The sequence below is a fragment of the Phalacrocorax carbo genome, chromosome 4 (assembly GCF_963921805.1).
Source record: "Phalacrocorax carbo chromosome 4, bPhaCar2.1, whole genome shotgun sequence".
Taxonomy (NCBI): Eukaryota; Metazoa; Chordata; class Aves; order Suliformes; family Phalacrocoracidae; genus Phalacrocorax; species Phalacrocorax carbo.
Genome location: NC_087516.1, coordinates 25,915,979 through 25,936,712, shown reverse-complemented (window position 1 = coordinate 25,936,712; position 20,734 = coordinate 25,915,979). Strand labels below are relative to the sequence as shown.

General features: G+C 36.5%; 1 protein-coding gene across 2 annotated transcripts in view; it reads right to left on the bottom strand.

Moving 5' to 3' along the window:
* Positions 1-20,734, bottom strand: part of FAM114A1 (family with sequence similarity 114 member A1) — a 37,166-nt gene that overhangs the window by 3,302 nt on the left and 13,130 nt on the right. Inside the window, exons 4-13 of one of the 2 annotated variants that reach the window (XM_064449290.1) lie at positions 19,284-19,397; positions 19,019-19,122; positions 17,390-17,524; positions 15,383-15,535; positions 13,022-13,145; positions 7,720-7,805; positions 6,412-6,579; positions 5,002-5,141; positions 3,630-3,702; positions 862-915 (exon numbers count right to left, since the gene is read on the bottom strand). In XM_064449290.1, coding sequence (XP_064305360.1) covers positions 862-915; positions 3,630-3,702; positions 5,002-5,141; positions 6,412-6,579; positions 7,720-7,805; positions 13,022-13,145; positions 15,383-15,535; positions 17,390-17,524; positions 19,019-19,122; positions 19,284-19,397 — 1,151 coding nt within the window. The remainder of the gene's footprint in view (positions 1-861; positions 916-3,629; positions 3,703-5,001; positions 5,142-6,411; positions 6,580-7,719; positions 7,806-13,021; positions 13,146-15,382; positions 15,536-17,389; positions 17,525-19,018; positions 19,123-19,283; positions 19,398-20,734) is intronic. The other variant, XM_064449291.1, reaches the window with a different exon arrangement.

Below are 20,734 nucleotides of genomic sequence, written 5' to 3'. Positions count from 1 at the left end.
AATTCAATGCAAAATTGCTTATTGTAAAACAATCTTTTCCTCATTTTTAAGGGAGCACAGCTATTAGATACAGAATGACAATTTGCAGTCACTTCTGTATGTTTATTTATAAGAAAAGTGTGATTAATTAGCACAGTTAAAAGAATTCATGCTGCAGATCATACACATTTTAGTACTTTATGAGCATATTACTCCCTCTTGACATCTTCTTGGCAAAACTGGGGCGCATTTTACTCACTGTGCTTTTCTATTGTGTCTAATAGAGTAGGTCACTCCTAGATCATGGAGTCTAATAAAAGAAATCACTCATTAACATTTTGGTAATGTCTGACACATGGTTATCCACATGCTGACCAAGCTTGCTGCTAGACAGGGAGCCTATGTAGAAATCTAAATGCCCATGGATGGGAAGCACTGTAGCATACCTGCAACTCAAATTTTAAAGAAAAGAGCAGTCTGAAACTCTCTGTCAGCCAGAAGTACTTTGCAATATTTGAAGCAGGTAACGGAACAGTAAGAACAGACTTATCCCAGGCAACTTGTGAATAGGTTAGAAAAGCGCTCAACATCACACAGCAAACTGCTGTGCTCTGACCAGTGCAGCAGCAGAATTTAAGAACTGGCCAGTCTCACTGCAATCCTACAGTTCTTAAGAATCCTCAGTAAATGCAATATTACTACTATAGTATTTGTGGGAAAGGCTGAACACAAAAATGAGAGGTTTATGAGCTGGTATTGAACAGCCAGAATGATATTGTCATTGCTTCTTATATAGTTCGTTCTTCAGACATAAATGCGACTCTTTCATTTCAAAATCATTTTACTAGAACATTTCCTAATGTGAAAAAAGTGAAGGCTTACCTCTAATAGCACACTGTTGATGATGGGGTTAAGAACCTCTGCCTTCAAACTGCTCTGTAAACCGGAAAATAAAATGAAATGCCAAGAAAATAAATACATTTAACAGAAATACACTGATATCTGAGAAGTGTTTTTATGAATTCTATAAAGGTCTTGCTTCACCTTGATTGTTATTCAGATTGTTTATCACAGTATTCCTGACAACTGTGTCTAAATTTCATACACACTTCAGTACACCCTATGTATTTCTATCATCGAGTACAATGAAGCAAGACGGGCCCAGGGTTTTTCTTTTTCATCAATTTATGTACCACAGAGTTTCAAATTGCCTGTTTCCTATGGATGTGAGATTTATGTGATGACATTATCTGTCCATCTGTCTGTCAGTGCCCTTTTCATCCCCCCCTCCACCCACAATTTTTTAGCCCCTTGCTCATTTTCAAGGAAACAAGAAGGAAAAATACAGGTCAGAAGGAAAATTAAGTTCTTAGAAGTTTCACAGATATCTGTGGTTAGGAGGAAATGAAAGGCCCAGATTAGCTGCCCTACAGAAGGAAACCCAGGTGAAACTCAGATCCCCAAACTGGAGGCAGTATATGTGGAGTTATACAGTGTAGGCTGGCCAGTAAACATAGCTCAGCATGCATAGCATTTTTCTCAACCACCAGATAGAAGTAAAGACGGGTACAGTAAGTAGTGGCACTACTAGAGGCTAGAAAACCATGATTCGTCAGCTCCTCTGCTTTTTACAATGGTGAAAGTTCTTTTTTTTATTTTCGCTGTTCTTTGTACTGTTTTTTTAGAACAACAGTAACCTCCAGCAAGAGTTGCTCTCTTTCAATACCAAACGGTGGACTTTATTAGAACAAAGTAAAAACAATACTGATTAATTTAACTGAAAGATTTCCACCTACAATCTTGCACTTTCATATTACAGATTTAAAGAAACATGAAACACCTTAATTTTAGTTTGTAGAAAGATGGCAGAACAAAGGGAAGATGGTTAGAGAAAAGAAGAGCAATTTTGCTGTTGGTTACTAGAAAATCCATTACTAAGTGCACTGTTTAGTTGATTGTCAATAAACTGAAACATAGAGAACTGTATCAATTAAATACATTGATTGTATGAATCAATAAGTTAAAGTTTGAAAGAAATCTTGTGTAGCAAGCAAAGCTGTTATTTCTTACTTCTGCATTACTGCTCACTCAGAAACATTGCCAACGTTAGAGACCATGTGTACAGCCAGCACTACCGCCAATGTCTGAATTACACAGATGTAACTACAGGGATGGCGTTATGTTTGAAAAAACCCAGTATTTTCTGTTCCAAGCTACTTCTCAGTCTCCCATGAGTTAATGCACGTTGCAGGATACCAGAATGTGTTTGTGAACCCAGGTGCTGTTGGAAGGTTAAGAAGGAAGTTGAACAACTGGGACATGCAAGAAAATTGAGGTTTTCTACAGTCCTGTGTGACAGGTGCTCCTTTTTTTCCTACTGATCATGGTGAGCAACAGGCCCACATCTTCCTCCAAAAGCTGACAGAGGTGGGTCAGCACATAAAGATCACCAGACTGCCCTACTAAAACTCACTTCTAGGGAGTATTTTGACAATGGGAAGTGTCTTTGTGCTCAATTTCTTATGTGACAAAACAAATGTCCGCAAAAACAATCTGGTCCTAAAAACTGAGTACAGAGTCGATAAGAACAAAAGCTAATGCAATGCTTATGAAAGCTTTAGTTTCCTATTTTCTGAGCTGGGCCAGCTTAATATTTAATGTGCAATTTATTTTTATATGTCTGTGCATGTATTTATTGCATGCATCACACAAACATATGCTAAAATACAATCCCAAAATGCAAAATAAGCAGTTTCTCCCAGAGTAATGGGAAAGAATGTAAATTATTCAGAATAAAAGCAACCCAATAAATCATGTTCTCTACAAATAACTCTGAAAAAACCTGCTCAGAGATGAGCTGCAAGAGCTCATGGGGGAACTGGGAAAATTTCCTTTGATGTACATTCAAGTTTTCATGGAATAATCAGGAGAGCCAGAGTTTGTTCTTCTCTGACGTTTACAGAACTATTTCAGTAACAGCACGATTTTTCCCTGTGGATCCTGCTAGAATACTCAGAATACTCAGTCATCTTTGAAACATCTTGAAAGGCAGGATACTAATTCTAGCAAAGATGTTCATAGATAAATGGATGTTCCTAAACGGAGTATCTTGAGATACAAGACAGACTGATTTTTTTAAGATGGATGGCCAAACAGATTTTCTAGTCTCTTAAAACTTTTGGAAACATGTGGCCTTAGGCCAGGGGATTTAGCAAAGGCTAAGGCGACAGCTCATGAAACCATCTTAAGGTACTGGAAGTGCTATCTGTTAACGACTTTTACACAAAGGCGTTCAGAAGGGATAGGGTCAGTAGAAAAAAATATCATCAAGGTGTGGGACCTCAAACGTGGGGCCCTTTCAGTACAAGAAGATAAGAAGTGTGGGTGGTGATCAGGAATAATGGGAAATGGTGTCTAGAAAAAGATATTTTAGAAGGCAGGGGACACAGTGCAGTCTATCAAGGCTTATAAACCTTCCCTGCAACAGGGAATCTGCTGTAAAAATGCTCTGTGTTCTTGATCTGAGGAAAGAAATGCCCTCTTTGCTGGTACCTCATGTAAAGCCACTGGACTCGGTAATAATTTCTATTTTGAGAAGTGAACTATGTTAAAAAAAAGCCCAAATGCTACAGAAAATGCTGTTATCTTACCCCAGCTGCTGTTAAAGAATCGGAAAACTTCTTTGATAAAGATGAAACTTCATTGCACATAGCACTTGTTAAACTGGTTTAAAAAAAAAGAGACAAATATAAAAATACATCCTTGTCCTGTCAACGGATAAAAACCCTATCACTGTCCCAGGCATGAACTTCATCTTAGAAGCCAAAAATGTTTTTAGGGCAATTTTGCTCCTAGTAATTTTTAAAATATTTTGGGGTAGACTTTGTTAATGATATAGTTTTTATATTCCCCCACTCAAAAACTGATTGCTGACTACAGCGACTACAGCAGCAAAATTATGTCATGTTGGCTCAGACACTAGTCTTTTTTGATAGGGCCATGTTTCAATTTTTAAATTGTAAACTTCTAGTTTAACTATTGTTTTTCTGATGATTTGAGCAACACAGCTCCTAAAAATACTGTTGGAAATAAATCAACCTTTAATGAGAACAGTGAGAAGTTTCCTGTCTAAGCAATAAAACATCTACTCTACATTAAAAGAGGAAGTACTCTTGTGGTTAAAATAAAAGAGAACAAGGAGATCTAGTTCTCTTCCTAGACTTTTCACTGTTTTGCTAAACATTCACAAGTGCATCATATAAAGCCTCATCCTGCAAGGTGCACCATACCTTAGCTCCAAATCTGAAAAATACTTGTTCAAGTACTTTGTTATCGACTGAAGTGTTCCTATGGACTTTGCTATTGTTACTAGCATTCCTAAGGATAAACACTTGCTTAAATACTTCACTTACCTAGCAGTCGAGTGCTTACAATATCTGAATGTCAAAACCCACTGAAATCAGTAGAATTGATTACTACAAAATTTAGCTTGAAGTCTGAATTTTGAGTCCTACTATATAAACTGGCTTCTTGAATTTATGTATCTTTTTTTATGGTTTACTACAAAGTTGCTGACAAATTTGGTCTCAATGTTTAGAATCACAGACCGATTTTTGTATACTTTTGGCAGATAAACACTAGGTAATAAAACTATCGGCAGATATTAAGACTGCATTATGTGCTCTAAAAGTGAATTCTATCTATGCTAGCACAGTATCTTTTGCAGAGGGAACAGGAAATGCAACCCAAATTAGCATGTGAATTCACTTGCTGGAGCAGAACCAACTTTCAGCCTGTGAACAGGTCATGTTTTTGTAAACATACATATGTTAGCCATGTCAAAAAATGACAGGTAGCCTATGTGACTTGATTACATGAGAAAATATAGCACCAAGACCCCTAAAGCCAATGCTGTTTGTTGATCCATGAACCTACTATGCCTTCAAGTGCCAAAAGCTGAGCAGAACTTTGTGAGTTTTAAGCAAATGTCAAATGTTCATACATGAAGTACATAATACTCACTTTGTCAGCACTTTTGCTTGATCTTGAGCTGTTTTCTCTACTTCCTGTCCATGTAGAATTAATTCTGCTACTTTATGAAGCTGTTCAATACAACGAGCAGTTACCTCAGCCAGACTTTCAATGGACAGCATGTAGATTTCCTTAAATTAAAACCAAGGAATAATACAATCAATAATAAAAGCACTGATAAATATACATATAGATATACATATACAAAAGAATTTGAAACACAGAAGACCCACCCCACCCCAATCGGAAATACCACTGCATACAGAGTGAAGTAATATCAGCCATAATGCTATCCTCACAAACAATACTGGCAATGAAATATCCACATATTACAAAATACAGACCTTATACTCATCCTGAAAATTAGTAAGAACAAGTCTACTATTTATTTGATGGGAACTAGGTCAGGCTCTTAGATTTTCTAACGTAGCACTTTTAAACCTAGTCCTACCAAATACAAAGATATCTTAACTCATAATCGTAAACTCATAATTATGATCTTAAGTCATGATTACTTTCATATGGAGCCAAAAGTATTGAGTCATCCTTCAGATGAATCTCCAGACCAGAAATAGACAATATTCCCAATAAAAAAAGTGGCTTTTATCAACAATGATAAAAAATTCTACCTAGCACTATGGCATTACAGCTTTCATAAGCTGATGCCAGCTGGAAGTCTGCAATCACATAAAAATCTGTAATATATACAGTGTAACTGTGTCTCCTTTGGATCTTTTCTGTAAGGAAACATGACACATAATTTCTTTATTAGAATTAATTCACAAAATCTTGACAAAGATACCAATCACGTTTAATATTTCTATAACTTGTTGTAAAACATTCAATCACAATTAACCTTATCAACAAGAGGGGCTGTCTAAACGGACACAATACTTTTAGCCTTAACAGCTATCTTTCATAAGGAGAACGAACACTTGTGAGCTGCCTAAATAACGTCTTTTCTGTTTGTGATTTAAACTGTTGAAGAGTTTAAATAAAGTTTGAGAATTTTTTCCATGTATTGTCACTTTGGGAAAGATATGCCAAGGAATGCTGAGATATAACTTTGGATGTGCTATTGACATTACACCATAGAATCCCTCAGCTCACTGTATGTTGTGTTTACACATGCATACACACAAAAACATAAAAAAATAAAAACAATGCGATAGGCAGAGGACCTGCTACTTTGATATTTATTTATAGGAACAGACTAAAAGTAAAAATATTTTTTTAAGTTAGCTTCCTATTGTGTCTACAGTGAATAGCTATATATTAGTATTTTTAATACATCTGTAAGTTTAAAAAGTAAGGACAACATATAAAACGGACACACAAAGATAAAGAAGTGACAAAGTATGACAATTTGCTTAACGAAACTTATCCTCCAAAAGCTTTTACCTCCACAGTTTTGTTTTTATCTGCTTCTGCTTTAACACTGTCAGTTTCATCTTCTTTTTCAGTCTTTTCTTCACTAGGTTCTCCAGGTGTTTCTTTCAGCTTCTTTTCTATGTCTGCTGGGGTTGAAAAACTGGCTTCTTCCAGCCATTCATAAGCTTTTTTCCTAGCCTGCCAAACAAAGAACCCAAGCCCAAAGTTCAGTTCAAATAAGGGAATATCAAACAATATTCCTGAACATTAATTAACAATACATTTAATTATGCCTTTTTTACATTCAGAAGTTTAAAAATATCAAGCCTCTGCGTGGCATTTAGTTAAGAATATATTTAAGAAACTGTAGGGAGAAGCACTTCTGATTGCATAAAGATGGATCAGCCAGGGATAATTCCTCTACAGGTATGATATTTCTAACCAACACATAGAATTGGCATCAATACTGAAGTTATTAATATTTCAGCTTTATGAGGTATCTTTCAAAGGAATTTACAGAGACGTAACTTTCCCAAATAAAAAATAAGAAGGTGGCATTAAAAAAAAAGGAAAAAAATATTGGAGAGGTAAGAAAGATGCGCTAAATCCTTAAAGGAAAGCTAAATAGAAAATCACTGTATTTTCAGCTGCCTTTCAGGCATGAAAGTAGATCAAAGTGGAAAAGCCTTGAAGTTTTATACAACTTCAGACTACTGTTATGGTTAGTAGGAAATTTACGATGTCTCTTTTTAACATAAAGTCAAATTAAAATATGTTAAGACCTAAGCCTAAGCTAGTTATCCATAGTCTGTCTATGTAGCCAGAGAGACAAACATTCATCCGAGCCTAAGATCAGCAGGTGAATCACCTTTAAAGGGGCCTGATAGTACAAATATGACTAGTGATGGCTTCTAGCCATCTAACTTTTAAATGATTGAAGCTAGATGAGAGAAATCCAAGACTTTGCTTTTAGCAAAGAAGGTCTGGACAAGTCCCTCAGAATAATAAACATGATGAACAAGAAAAATAATTCTGAACCTGACCTTTGATCCCAGTCCATAAGACCAAATCTGCTGTGCTCATAAACTCTGTTCTGCTAGGACCTCCCTGGTTTAAGGTTTTCTAACTAGCTAGTCACTGCCACTGGACTGCCTTACTAATCTCACTTCTTCTGTGAAAGCTTTTCTATATTCATCATTTTAGTCCCACCGTCCTGTACTTCGCTTTCTGAACTGTCTGAACTGAGCTAGATACTGCTCTGTATCACAATTCAGAACAAAGCCCTCCCTCTTTGTCTTTGTCCAAGAAACAGAGAGCAGCTCACTAACAGGTGCTAACCTTATTAAGTTTGTCAGGAGTAGCAGCAACATGCAATTCAAACAGCAGTTCGGTGAGCATGCTGACAAACTCTTCTCCCATATCTGCTGCAAGAAAAAACAAGACAATTTTTGTTAGGGTGTTATCTCTGTAATATTTTACACAATCAAATCCATCCAGTCAAATAGTTTTCCAAAGCACTCTAGCACTTGAAAAACAGTGACAGTGATACAAGAAAGGGGTGTGTGTGTGTATATGCTCAAATAAAGAAGAGAACAAGCAACAGAGATACCTGTACAACCAGATACGCTAGCTTGACACTGACTACTCTTTCCACCCCATTCTAAATTTCACTGAGTTTCACAAGAACAGGTAAGAGGAGAAGAAGCTGCATATCCCTTAGTTACAAAAATACATGACCCACAAAATAACCACAGAAAAGATACCAAGCTTTTTGTTCAAACCAAAGAATAAAAACTGCAGCCGGGCCAGATACAAGTAAGTTTCAGAGGAATCATACTGGAAAACATGTTCTTTACTGCTCTGTCTGCAAACCACAGCTAAGAGGTGTTTTTTCTTTCTATTTTAAGATTGCGCTTTGCTTAAATGAAGAATGTTTTCTGTTCTACCTTGGAATAACGACACTTAAAGAATCTGCACTTTTATTTCACAAGATTCATGAGCAAAGGTAAGTATCACTCGTACTCAAACTTCGTCTTTATTTTATATATTCCTTTGACTACTTGCAATTGCCATATTCTAACACGCTCTAAGTTCCTAAAAGTTGGTATTTTGGTTGGTTCTGTTCATCTGCACTTACTGAGCTTGGAATCTCCATTAACATTTCCTGGTGGAATATACAAAACCCAGGTTTTTTAGCCTGATGATGCTGAAAAGGCAAAGTCCCCATACTGAGCCTGATAAAAGTCCAGCTACTTCAAAAATTAATTTCATGTCTTGCTGTATTCCCGCTTCTTTTGTTCATTTATTAGGTAGGGCCAGTTTTTCCATTTTTATGCAAATCTTCAGTACGGGACTTAAAAGTGGACAGCCATTACTCTCCAGTGAGTTTGCGGATTTTGGTAGAACTGTTTACAGTCCACAATACCTTACGACATGTGGAAAGGAGGTGGAATCAGATTATACTCTCCTAGAGCAAAGGATATCTCACCCTTGCTTGTAAGGAGAGTGCCCATCTTTGGCACTATTAAATAAATTAGTATTTAGCACAAAGAACTCCCTACCTGCAAGGACCAAGAGACTGAGCTTTCTCTTTAACAGCAGGGGAACAGGTGAAGATTGTGTTCTGGCAGGCCAAAGAGATGCAAAGAGTTCATTCCATTGCTGCCCTTATCAGTAAATTTTGGCAATAGGATTTCCAGGTTTTGCAGTACAGCACCTCTTGGATACACTGAATTCACATGTTCTTTAAAAAATGCCAAATTGTTTTGTAAAAGGTAGCATGCTGAAAACTGATACACAGTTCACTGGATGAATGGAAAATTACCAAAATTTTTGATAGTTGATTACTGGCATATTCAATTCAATACTCACTTTAGTTACTGTCTCCCTTAACCTCACATATGAAATTTTTGGTGTCAATAGCTTTCAAGATGTAGGTAAAGCTACTTTTACAGATATCCTCCGCTCATTATTTTATAAGCAACTGAAAAGAAAAGAGGCTGCAGTAAAAAATACATTAAAGGGTTGCATAATCAAAGTGAGAGTAAACATTAGAGAGATGGGTATGCATTTGGCTTTCCCCTACTTGTATCAGAAAATATCTTTTCCTTTCCTTTCTTTTTGTATTGATTTGGCACCTATCTGATTGTTAAGCAAAGACACAAAAAAACTACAAATCCAGTTTCAAAGTTGCCAAGAACAAAGCCTAGCCCCAATCTTTTCCCAAAACAGTCCTCCAAAGATCACTACAGTAATTTCTCCTTGTGTAGGACTGAAAGTGTTCATGGTAGAAACTAAAAGCAGCACTGACATCTCTGAATGAGATCCTGAGAGTCTAGGATAAGAAGGGATCCTGAGAGTTGACATAAAACAAACGGCCACCCTTTTCAAACACTTGAATGCAAAGTACTGGCTTTCCTCCCAGCTACTCTTTTTTTTGCTGAATATACAAAGCACTGACAAATGACACCATACAAATAGCATGACTTTGATTATGAGAAAGTGGTAACAAATTAGCAATAAGTGGTAATTAACTTGTTTTCAAATACTGCTCAGTGGTTAAATGAGATTTAACGTTTTCAAACACCATTAGTTAATCTCTGTCTTTTTTTAGGGGTGTGGCTTCCTAACATAAAGTAAAAACCTGCAAGTTTATTGAGGTAGAAAGCACAAATCAAAATCCTACTGAAGGCAAGTTAGTTGTAGTTTTAAACTGTTTAGCAAGCAGGATTAAAACTCAAAACTCCTCCACATAATCTGCTACCTCTTGCTAGATTAGCTAGTTTAAGTAAAAATATATAATTCTGTATAAAAAATACGCTACTAAAAGAGTGTATGAATTACTGACTTGATTTCGTAAGTGTAAAAGATAAGTGTAAAAGCTATTAATGTGCTTAACAGGACCTTAATTGTATTAACTAGCTTGAGCTAAGAAAACAAACTAGAATAAAGCCTTCTCTTCACAGCAAGACTTGAGCTGCATTTAATCCTGATCAGCCAAACTGGTGTTAAATTTTACTGTCTTTTATCTACACTGGATGTCAAAGGATGTTTAAAATTTTTGGTAACATTAAACACAGACCATTTTCTTAGCTAAATATTAATTACACCACAGAAATATGCTTAAGGTGCCAACAAGTAATTTCAGGTAAACAATTCCAGTTTAAAAAAAAAAACCAAACCCAAACAACTCAAACCTAGACCCCAAAAGATCAAGTGTGCTCCCAAAAGGATACATATTGATGCCCCCCTGAAAGCTAAATTTATTTGTAAAATAACCTGGAATACTAAGCGTAGGCAATAGCAAGTCACTGGGGTCCAACTTAAATTATGCAAAGATTGGCAAACTGAAGTATCAATGAAACATTAAACTGTTCAATAGAACTGTCCTCCATGAGGGGAAATGGATACGCAAATCGCATACAACATTACAGGGAAAGGCACTGGATATTGTTTTTATCTAAAAATGGCAGATGATTGTCATATAAAGGCCTATTAATCGAATTCTTTAAGTTTTACAACATTTTATGCATTTGCTGCATAAATGCACTTAATAAAACCTCTTTTGATCTTGTACATTAAGAAGTTCAGGGGAAGGTCTGTTCTCCCTGACTCACGAGGATCATAAGAAGCCTTCATTCACTGTGACGAAGCTAACATATTTTTGTGAGGGGAAAGGTACCCAGACTAGGACACTGTCTAGAGGGGATGTGCCAAAGCACTATACTATGTCAAGAGCACTATTGATGTAGTGTTGCATGTACTATGGATTATGGGTGAGAGGCTGAAGAAAGAAGTAAAGGCCACATGTCCCAGGTCAGGGGCCTGACCACAGAATTGTAGGCTCAGCCCTAAGAGTAAGCTACTTTGAGAAGTGATTAACCTTTCTATTATTTTGGTGTCCTCCAGTAGAACTAAAATTTATCCAACTTAATACTAACAAATGAAAGTTATCTGTAGTTCAAATACTAATAAGTCTTGACACTGATCACACTAAAGGATGTGAATCATATTGAACTGCAGCCTGAAGTAAAACCCACTCAGCTGTAAGGTGGAGACAACATGTGTGTGGTTATTATTTCCGCTGTCACAGAGAAGAGGATATGTTTACCTGCTGACTGGTTTGCTTCTGCTGGGGAAAACCTGCAGCACACTCCGATTTGGTGTTTTGTTTTTTATGGTGCTCACTGCCTTGGTCCCAGCCTATTTAAAAGGCCAGTGCATGTTTCAGGGAGCATGATCAGCAGCTGTGCTATGCTTCACTGAAAAAACCAGAACTTCTGACCACCAGAGAAAACATCACTTTTTTCAAGAAATAGAGCTTTTGCTAGGGACTGGTTTCAAAGCTATGAACTATTTCCCACAGAAATTAAGGAAAACCAGACATCTCATGAATCCTCACTCTTAAGCACAGAGGAATATGTGGTTTTAGAGAGTAACAAGGGAAAAAAAAAAAACCAGCATAAAACTCTACCATACTGAGGCTTTACACTGAACACTCGCTGTCCCCTGAGCAGAAACAATAAGCTCCCTGTGAGAGACATCAGGCATACTGAGTAAGCACTGCCAGAAAGAGCAGTCTGAGCAGAGAAGACTTTCCAGTCAGAGTATGTGGATGTTAACACATTTTTTCTAACTTTTTGGAAGGCTAGGGAAATAATACCTCACCATCTTGCAAAATGTAGGTTTTATGGGCAAAGCACCCCTGAGAAGATCAAGAAGATATGGAAGAAATATCTTTTTATGTTTCTGTGTTTCTGAAACACAACATCATGCTGTTCAATGGCATAAGCCAGTCTTCAGTCAGGTCAAGGGGATTGTTTCTATTAGCTAGAGGAGGTTTGGTATGGATCTGACAGACCTGGAGACATGAACTATGGTGGTCTTAAGCTAACTTCTTATCATTCTGTTCTCAGCCTGTTCCAAGGAATGCCAAAATTCCCAAACTGTTTAAGACACTTATTTTGCCCCTAACCAAACCACCCACTCATTTTGTTGTAACTTTTGCGAGCTGACCTACAGACTGTCATGCTGGTCCCATTCTCTTCAATGCTGTGCACTATGTCATAGTTATGGTACGTTTCTGCTACTTCAGCTTCTTTCTCACACTCCACATGCCACGTCTTCCCAAGCAAAACCTAGAAAGCAGCTTAGCCACTATGTTTCAAAGTGACCTTCCTTGAAAAGTTTGGGTTCTTAAGCCTCTTTATAGCACTCTTATCTTTTCCCTACCTAGCAAGGGAGGGTGCAAAGTGAAGATGAAGTTGCTAAACAGAAAAGCATTGCTAAGCACTCCAAAATTTTCAGATTACACAATTTCATAAACAGATTCTGTAAGAAAACCAGTTATCAAAAAGGTTATTAATTTCCCTTATTTTTGTTTTGCTTTTACTGATGATATAGCAAAGTAATACAATACTTCCTTATGTTATATTTTCTATTTTATCATACTTCAATTACAATATAAATTCAAAATTAAGCATTGATCAGCTTCCAGAACTTTTAGAGTATTAATTTTAGTGACTATCCTATGAAGAGTATTAGGATATCAGAAATTATAGTTTGGATTGTAATATTTTACATTACTATTTAGAGAAGTAACAATTATTCATATGGTGAGGTCTCTGTATTTCTAATTTACCTTCCTGTGCCTGCACCACTTCATCATCTGATTCCTTTGGAACAAAAATCTCTTTTATAGCAATTAAATCACTTTTCACAGTCTCCAACTGCTCTCCATCAAGCGTTGCTAAATATGACTGAATCTGTAAAAGAAAGGACAGTAAGCATTCCTAACCAAAACAGAGCATTTATTGAATTGCTAATTTAGACCCTGATACTAAAATATGCTAAGAAATGGCAACTTCCATTATGCTCAAATCTTGTCTCTAACCTTCCAATGTAGACAAGTTTTCAGTTCTCATCAACAACATTTGTTGAGTATCACAAAAATTACACCAGCCTTGCAAGATCATCAGGTCTCTACCTTCTCCCAGAACATTAGTTTTGAATTATAAATCTATGGCTTAACTGTAAACTCTAATAAGCATTTTGGGACTACCTGGATGAAGGCAGCAGGCAAAAAGAGCATGGGCAGAATTCACGCTTAGTCAGCACACTCGGGAAGAGTTGGAAGAAGCAGCCTGTCTTCCCTCCTTCAAAAAGCAGCCAAAATTATTGACAGTCTACCAGTCTGCCTGTTCTGAAGAATGTATTGACAGGTCTTTGCATGTCTCACGTATCTGCATATCTAATAGGGTGGCATGCCTAAGAGGGATGCAAACAGATTCCTTGAATCTGTTTGCACTGCAGTTACGCGGAGTTAATCCAACGATTGCACTCTCTACCTATGGAAGCAAGAGAGATGCCTTTTCTCCCTTTGATACAAAATTTCACTTTTAGGTTTGTTTCAAGGTTGGTTTTTTTTTAAGCTTGCTAGACAGAAATGCAGACTGGCTCTGTGACAGACTGGAGGAAGGCATTATGTTCTTCCTCGATGTGTCCAGCTCATGTGCTCAGGATTAAATGCAAGATAAAGCTGGGAGACCCAACTCAGGCTGTGAAGGCCTAGGGCTTTTTGGCCCCCTCTATAGCATTGCCAATTTCACAGGATTCATTGGGACCTTTTTTTTAATGGAAACTTTCAAAGTACAAGCTTTAAAATATTTTCAAACCCCTGCTGTTAGAAGGACATAAGACATTAGCAATGCCTTCAGTCTCTCTTGTCCTCCTGTGGCCCATCAGAGTGTGCCTTTTGGGCTGTTAGTACAGGTCGCAAGCTTACAGTACTGTAAGTGAGTATTTTGTGTGTGTGTATGGTGATTGGAATATACTCCGTGAGTCTTTTGGAATATGTATCAGGGAATTGGACTTGTTGACCCAGAGAGTTGCCTTCAGTCTTGTTGGAGAGAGCAGGACTATGAACCAGGGGTTATCTAGGACATAACATAAAGCACATCAGAAACCTCATGGTAACAACCTGCACAAGTCTTTCTTACCCTGTGGTATTTCACAGTACAAGAAAAAAAATCTTGCCACATGCAATTAACCTGAACTTGTTTTCTATTTACCTCTTTCCTGTTTTCTGGTTTCTGTCTTTTTTTTTCTTTTTCTCAAAAGCAGTCCTTTGAACCTTACCTGTAGGTTTTGAACTTAGAATTTTGCATTTAGACATAATTGCAAAAACAAAAACCAACATGGACAGTATGTACCTAGCTGTTTCTAAAATAAGCTTCTTTTATTTGTGACAGTACATAAAATGTTAAAATAAAAAGTTGGTTATATTTTATTAAACATAACCCGGATAGCAAGAGTGCTAATTACTAAAACAAAAAAAGAAGAAAACATGTATTTCAATAAATTTATTCAGAAAATTGTTTCAGTACAACATACCACTACTGGGAATCTATAAAAGTTCTATTAATCTACTGTAAGAGATCTACTGACAACTGAAATTCAAGAATGTGTTTATCATATAGGCCTTAGTAACTTCAGAATGTTCTTCAGAGACATAAAACTTTTGTATACTTACAGCAATTTTATCTTTGGGTAGTTTTATGTAAGTTTAAAAACTAAGACAATAAAGAAAACTTAGAAATTGAATAAGTAATCTGGAATGCATTTTAATTCACTAGCATCTAGGTGTAGTAGGTCTGCAGTTCCTGAATGTACATATCAGTGCCTCATACAAAACCAAAAGACATCAACCTCCTTGTAAATTCTGAAAAGATGTCTGCATGGTATCACAAGCTAAAAAATACACACTGGTGTATTTTTAATCCTAACAAAAGTAACTTTCAGTTGTGAAGTTGTTTGTTTTGAGTTAATCTGGGAGTTAAATTTTACATGTATTGAGATTGATTTCCTGAAGCCAAGGACTGGCCTATGGGACCACTCCAGCTTTCTCTGAAGTTGATGAAAAACTTAGTGTTCATTTCACATGCACCTGCAAAGCATACATTTTTTACCAACCGTTTTGATTTATACTGTCTGAATACGGTACCTGGACTTCACTTTCATTTGACAGGATTTCCAGAGCTTCAAGATGAGACAAACCCTGGAATTCATCAAAAAGTAGTCCATAATGTGCTGTTCTTTCAACTGTAACTTGCTGGGCCCGTCTCTGTTTCTCTTTTTCTTTAGCTTCTCGCAACAGCTGCAAAAATAAACATCATTCCTGTTGTTTTACAGGTAGGGCTGTAGGTATGGCAGATTTTATTACTTTCTGCTTCTGCTTGTCTAGGAAGTAGTAATAAAATTTGGGATTATATCACACCTGCAGAGCTGGAATTTTAGAGATGAAGTATCTAACTTTTTAAAATAAACTTACCTAACAAAACAATTAAGTAGCATTCTAAGCATGTTTGTTTTGCAATGGTAATAGCTAACCATCTCTTTTTTTTAAAAGACACTGAACAAACAAACAAATCTTACTTATGTTCACAAAACCAATGTCAGCTATGGATACCATATAATAAATTTAACCAGCAGCTACAATGAAAGAAAAATAAAAAGGATTATTTCATATGCAGCCTTGAAGGGTCACGCAATCCATTCCATGGATCACAAAATGGGAAGCATATTATTTTCAGGACCTGCCTACCTACTTGCATAAACAATGCACCTACATAAATATTTCCTATAAAATATTTTTAGCAGATACTACAGTCAGTTTTATGTGACAGCATGACTGCAGAGAGGTTGGCCTAATAAGGTATGACTTCCCCCAAAGGTGGGGCAGAGCTATGCTCCACATACTTGGGGATATTTTGGAGTGATGATCTTATACACTTCCATTAGTATATAAATTAAAGAATTATGTAACAAATAAATAAATAAAAATCAAGGTACCCATTAAAGAACAAGGTACAGAATAGGATCTTGTACTCCTTCTGTCTATTCCCAGGAAGGAATGGCCTCTCGTATGAATTTGCTACAGTAAAGCTGATAAATACATTTGAACTGCATCTTAAGTCACATACAAGCTTCTGAATACAGATGAACTATTGCCACTTACACTATTCCATCATTCAGATTTCTACAAGATTTTCTTCAGTTATTAATTTGCTACAAAGGGCTTACAATGGCAAATTTTTCAGTCTCCACCTTCAAAAGATCACTCACAAAGTTTTATTTACAAATTGCCAGAAAGGAAGCACTGTGTTATGTGACCCATGAGAACTGATTTATGTCACTTTCTGCCTCAGATTTTATGTGTGAATTCATGCATATTGTTTAGGAAGATATTCTCAAAAGGTTATTTTAAACCTGTGGGCCTTAACAAGAGTTACTGGCTTTTGGCCTACTACAACAGTATCAGTCTGTTCACACTTAAAATGACCAACGCTAAAAATGACACATCTCATTAGAAGAAAAATACCTTACTCCTCTCTACAAGGAAGTAAACATGTAGTAAAATGACAGTTTTTTCAATGTGTATTGATTTCCACAGTCTCTCTCCTTTCAGTGTCTGGAGAGCTAAAATAATTTTGTACTGACAGCACTTATAATTCTGATCCGTTGTTATCATGTCTCTGAACTTTTAAATATATGAGTCACAACTATGTAAAGGTACCAGTAGTTTAGATGCACATTAAGACAGAACTCTTCACAGCTTTAATTCCTAATGAAACATATGTCATATTCCAGTATTGCAAATTTCCAAGGAAAGTAGTGTAGTGATGCTTATGCTGGAAGATATCTATCTACAGCTGTTACAAAAACACCAACAAATTGATTCTGTCTCCAGAGCGTAATGATGGATCACCACATATACTATCTTATTAAAATCATCTATTGTACATGTGGTTATGCAGAAAAGATGATTTTACATTATCTTTTGCGGTTCTGTGAAGAAAAAGAAAGTGGAGCAAATAGGAAGCATAATATTTATATCCATAAGCCTAGCCAATATCCACCGCAATAAATAAAGCCTCTCCCTGAGGCATCTCAAATTCTGGAAAAAGAATCTGAAACTGCACTGACAGAGCTGTATTGAAATAAATCCAACCTGAGACAGAGAAACTGTTCTTGCCATCAGCGTTTTGGTTCTCTTAAATCCAGGATCGCTTTCTGCAAGGACATTCATGGTTGTCTTCCCAATAAATTCCAAAGCATCTAAGCCTCCAGATAGTACACTTTTCCCCTGTATAAAATAATGCAATGTGGTTATTTTCTTTCCACTTTATGCTAATAAGAACTGTGAAGGGTATTGCTTTTGCTGACACCATCTTTGAACATTCAGGTCCTGAGATTTTCTATGCTTTAACTAACAATAGGATTGATACGTTTATAAAATTATGTTACTTTGTTCTGAATATATTTTCAAAAAGAAAAAAATTAACTATACAAACATTTTTAGTTAATTAAAATGCACACTAAAGAAGAATTTTCACTGGCTAAAGATTTCCATTTCAATCTGTATTATGCATCTGTCAGATACTCACATGCTGATGTAATCTGATATATACTGGAAAACTCTATCAAAGTCTCAAATGGCATTACAGGCAACTTTGTGAGACCTTAATTTATTCTTTTCGGTTGGTGACATTCATCACTTTGATACGGTAGCTTCTCTAGGTTTGTATAAGAGCACATTTCTCTTATCTGAAGATCTTATACAATGCTCAGGTAATCTCACTGGTGTCCAGCTCTGACAAGCCCTATGATGCTCCAGATTCCATAGCAACAGTCTTTGGAACAGTCTACAGGAATCTCCCTCTGCTCCCAAAATCTCTGATATTAGAGTGATGAGGCACTCAGAGTGAGCTGGATATGCACTAAAGAACGAACTGCCACTTCATAAAATATGCTCAGTGGGGAGTTAGTCTTCTATGCTTTTTTAGCCAATGCTTAAAGTATTCTCAGTACGGGGAAACACCATACTGAGAAGGTCAGAGAAAAATCCCTTGCTATGGTAATAGTGTGTAAAAAATATTGGGGAAGATGACACAAAAATTGATTTGGAAACATCATGTTTCCAAACAACATCATCATGTATGGTACAGGATTTTCCAAAAGCTGAAACACAGGAAAACAGAAAAGGATGAAGTGCAACACACAGGAGATATATGGAGAGTGTAATAGGAGAGAACCATGGACAAAAGAATTTGCCTTACTGAGTCTGCAATCAGACGACCTTCTGGGAAGGCGAATATGAAATGAGAGACTAGACAGAGAGGTGAAGGTAAGGGCCAGAGACTAACAATACAGAGTTTAGCAAAAGCCTTAAAATAAGCAAATGGAGTATCTTCTTGGTTTATCTGCCTTCAAAAATGGTAAAAAACCTTATTGTACTTTCTCTGGAAGGACTTAACTGTAAAAAAGTTTGATGATGGTACCATAACTATAAAATAGATTTCCCAAGAATTCGCAGAATTCTATAGTTTAGGAGAAGACCATATTTTTCACTGAAATTGGTGCCAAAGTGGTAACTGACTTAGTTGTGTTTAACTTTTTTTTTTTAATTTGATCCAGTTATTTTGCCATGGAAGAGACTCTAAACAGACTTACAACAGAACTGCTTTTACAAAGACCTACAACTTAACAAACTCTACCTGTTAAATGTGACCTACTGTGAAGTTGCACCTAAAAATGATGAAGAATACCTAGAGCAGAAAGGCCCACTAAAATGACTCACTGTGTTCTGTACAGCATTAGTGATAGCTGACAACATGCCACGAGATCCAGATGGAGAAGAAGGAATATTCTCAGAAGAACTTTGGTCCAGAGAATCTTCTGCTTCTAGCAAAAGAAAAAAAGAGAAAGCTACAGCATGCTTCCAACTCTACAAGTCACAAATTACAATAAACTGGACTCCGTGATCAGAATCTTAAAATTGTGTAAATTGGACTAATCTGGCAGTGTCAAAGAATTTTGTCCAATTTTAGTTAACTTAGACTTACGTCTAATTTGTGTTTCAGCTGCAGGAGGTTCTCCTGTTTCTGAAGATGCTGAACTTGCATTATGAATTCCTAGGGTAGTTCCTGCTTTTTCCTTTACTGCTGTTATCCCATGACCTGCAGCAGAAGCATATTTTAAATTATATGATTTGAAAACTTATTACTAGCAGTGCATAGTATACTTATAATCCACGAATTATAAAAATCAGAATAGCTATCAAACTTACCTCAATTGCTTAATTTTTTTTCTAGGTTAACAATTCACTTTTTCTACTCTATCCAGTATATTAGCTGACTAGAAATTATAAAGCTGAAATATAATATAAGCGACACTGGATCTGAAATGTAAAACTTGTTTCAGCGGCACATGTAAGTTTAATTCCTTGCTTTTCAAAATGCTAAATATTCTATTACAATTAGTTTAAAGAGAAATCAATGGTCCTCCTAATGCTGTAGGGTCTGGCCTCATCTAGTTTTCAGAAGTTTAGAACAATTAACCTACAATTAATAGACTGGGTGACTGCAGGGCTGAGGTAAGGAATCTGTTCTTCAGTCTGCTGCATTTCTTAGGTAAGTATTTTAGGAATACTGACCTAGGTCCTCAAAGTTATTTCAGGATTTAAGCTCCTCAATTGCTCATTTGAAGTCAAATTCTAAAGTGTCTCCCCCTAAAGCTGCTGTTCAAATATACTTTGTAAAGTCTGTTGGTGTCAGATGACACAGACAGAATTATTGTTCCAGTGGTAGCTAATCTCCTAGAGATTTTACCACCTTTACCTGACACATATGTAGTGACTCCCTAACTCTGTTCTATTAAAATGGTCTAGTTTAATGTAAAGAATGTATGTTGTTAGTGGTTTTATCTGAATAATTTTCCAGAATGGGATTGCTTTGCTGTTTTTCTACACAGAGTTTATTTACACCGGCAGATCACACGGACTGGTAATATCCTGCTATAAGACAGGGTAGGATTGTCTGGTAGTCAGCAAAAGGAGGCAGTAGCTTCCTAATCTGCATCAGCTGTAGTTGAAAAACACTGCCCTTAAAAAACACTACCCTCAAGTTGTCTGCCTATTCTGCTTTGGGATATGTCTGTAAGTATGTTTATGATATGCTTCTCTCATTACAAATGATCCAGCTAGCACATCTTCCTTAGCTAGAAGTTTCTGCACATGAGCTGAGACACAAGAAGTAAACAACCAACCAGGCAGGCAATATTTCTTTCCAACCAAAATGAAATGGCCTATTTTATTTTTTGTTGCACAGTACACTGTTACTGCATCTCACATAAAGCTGATCACTTCTAGCTGTAGGACAATTCAGAGTGCTTTAACTATCTGCCTAACTACTTATGAGAAGTATTAATGACAATTTCATACTACTTTGTTTTGTTACCTTAAACTGACCTGTAATAGACAAAGGATTTCAGAAAAGCCATTAATACAGATGCTCAG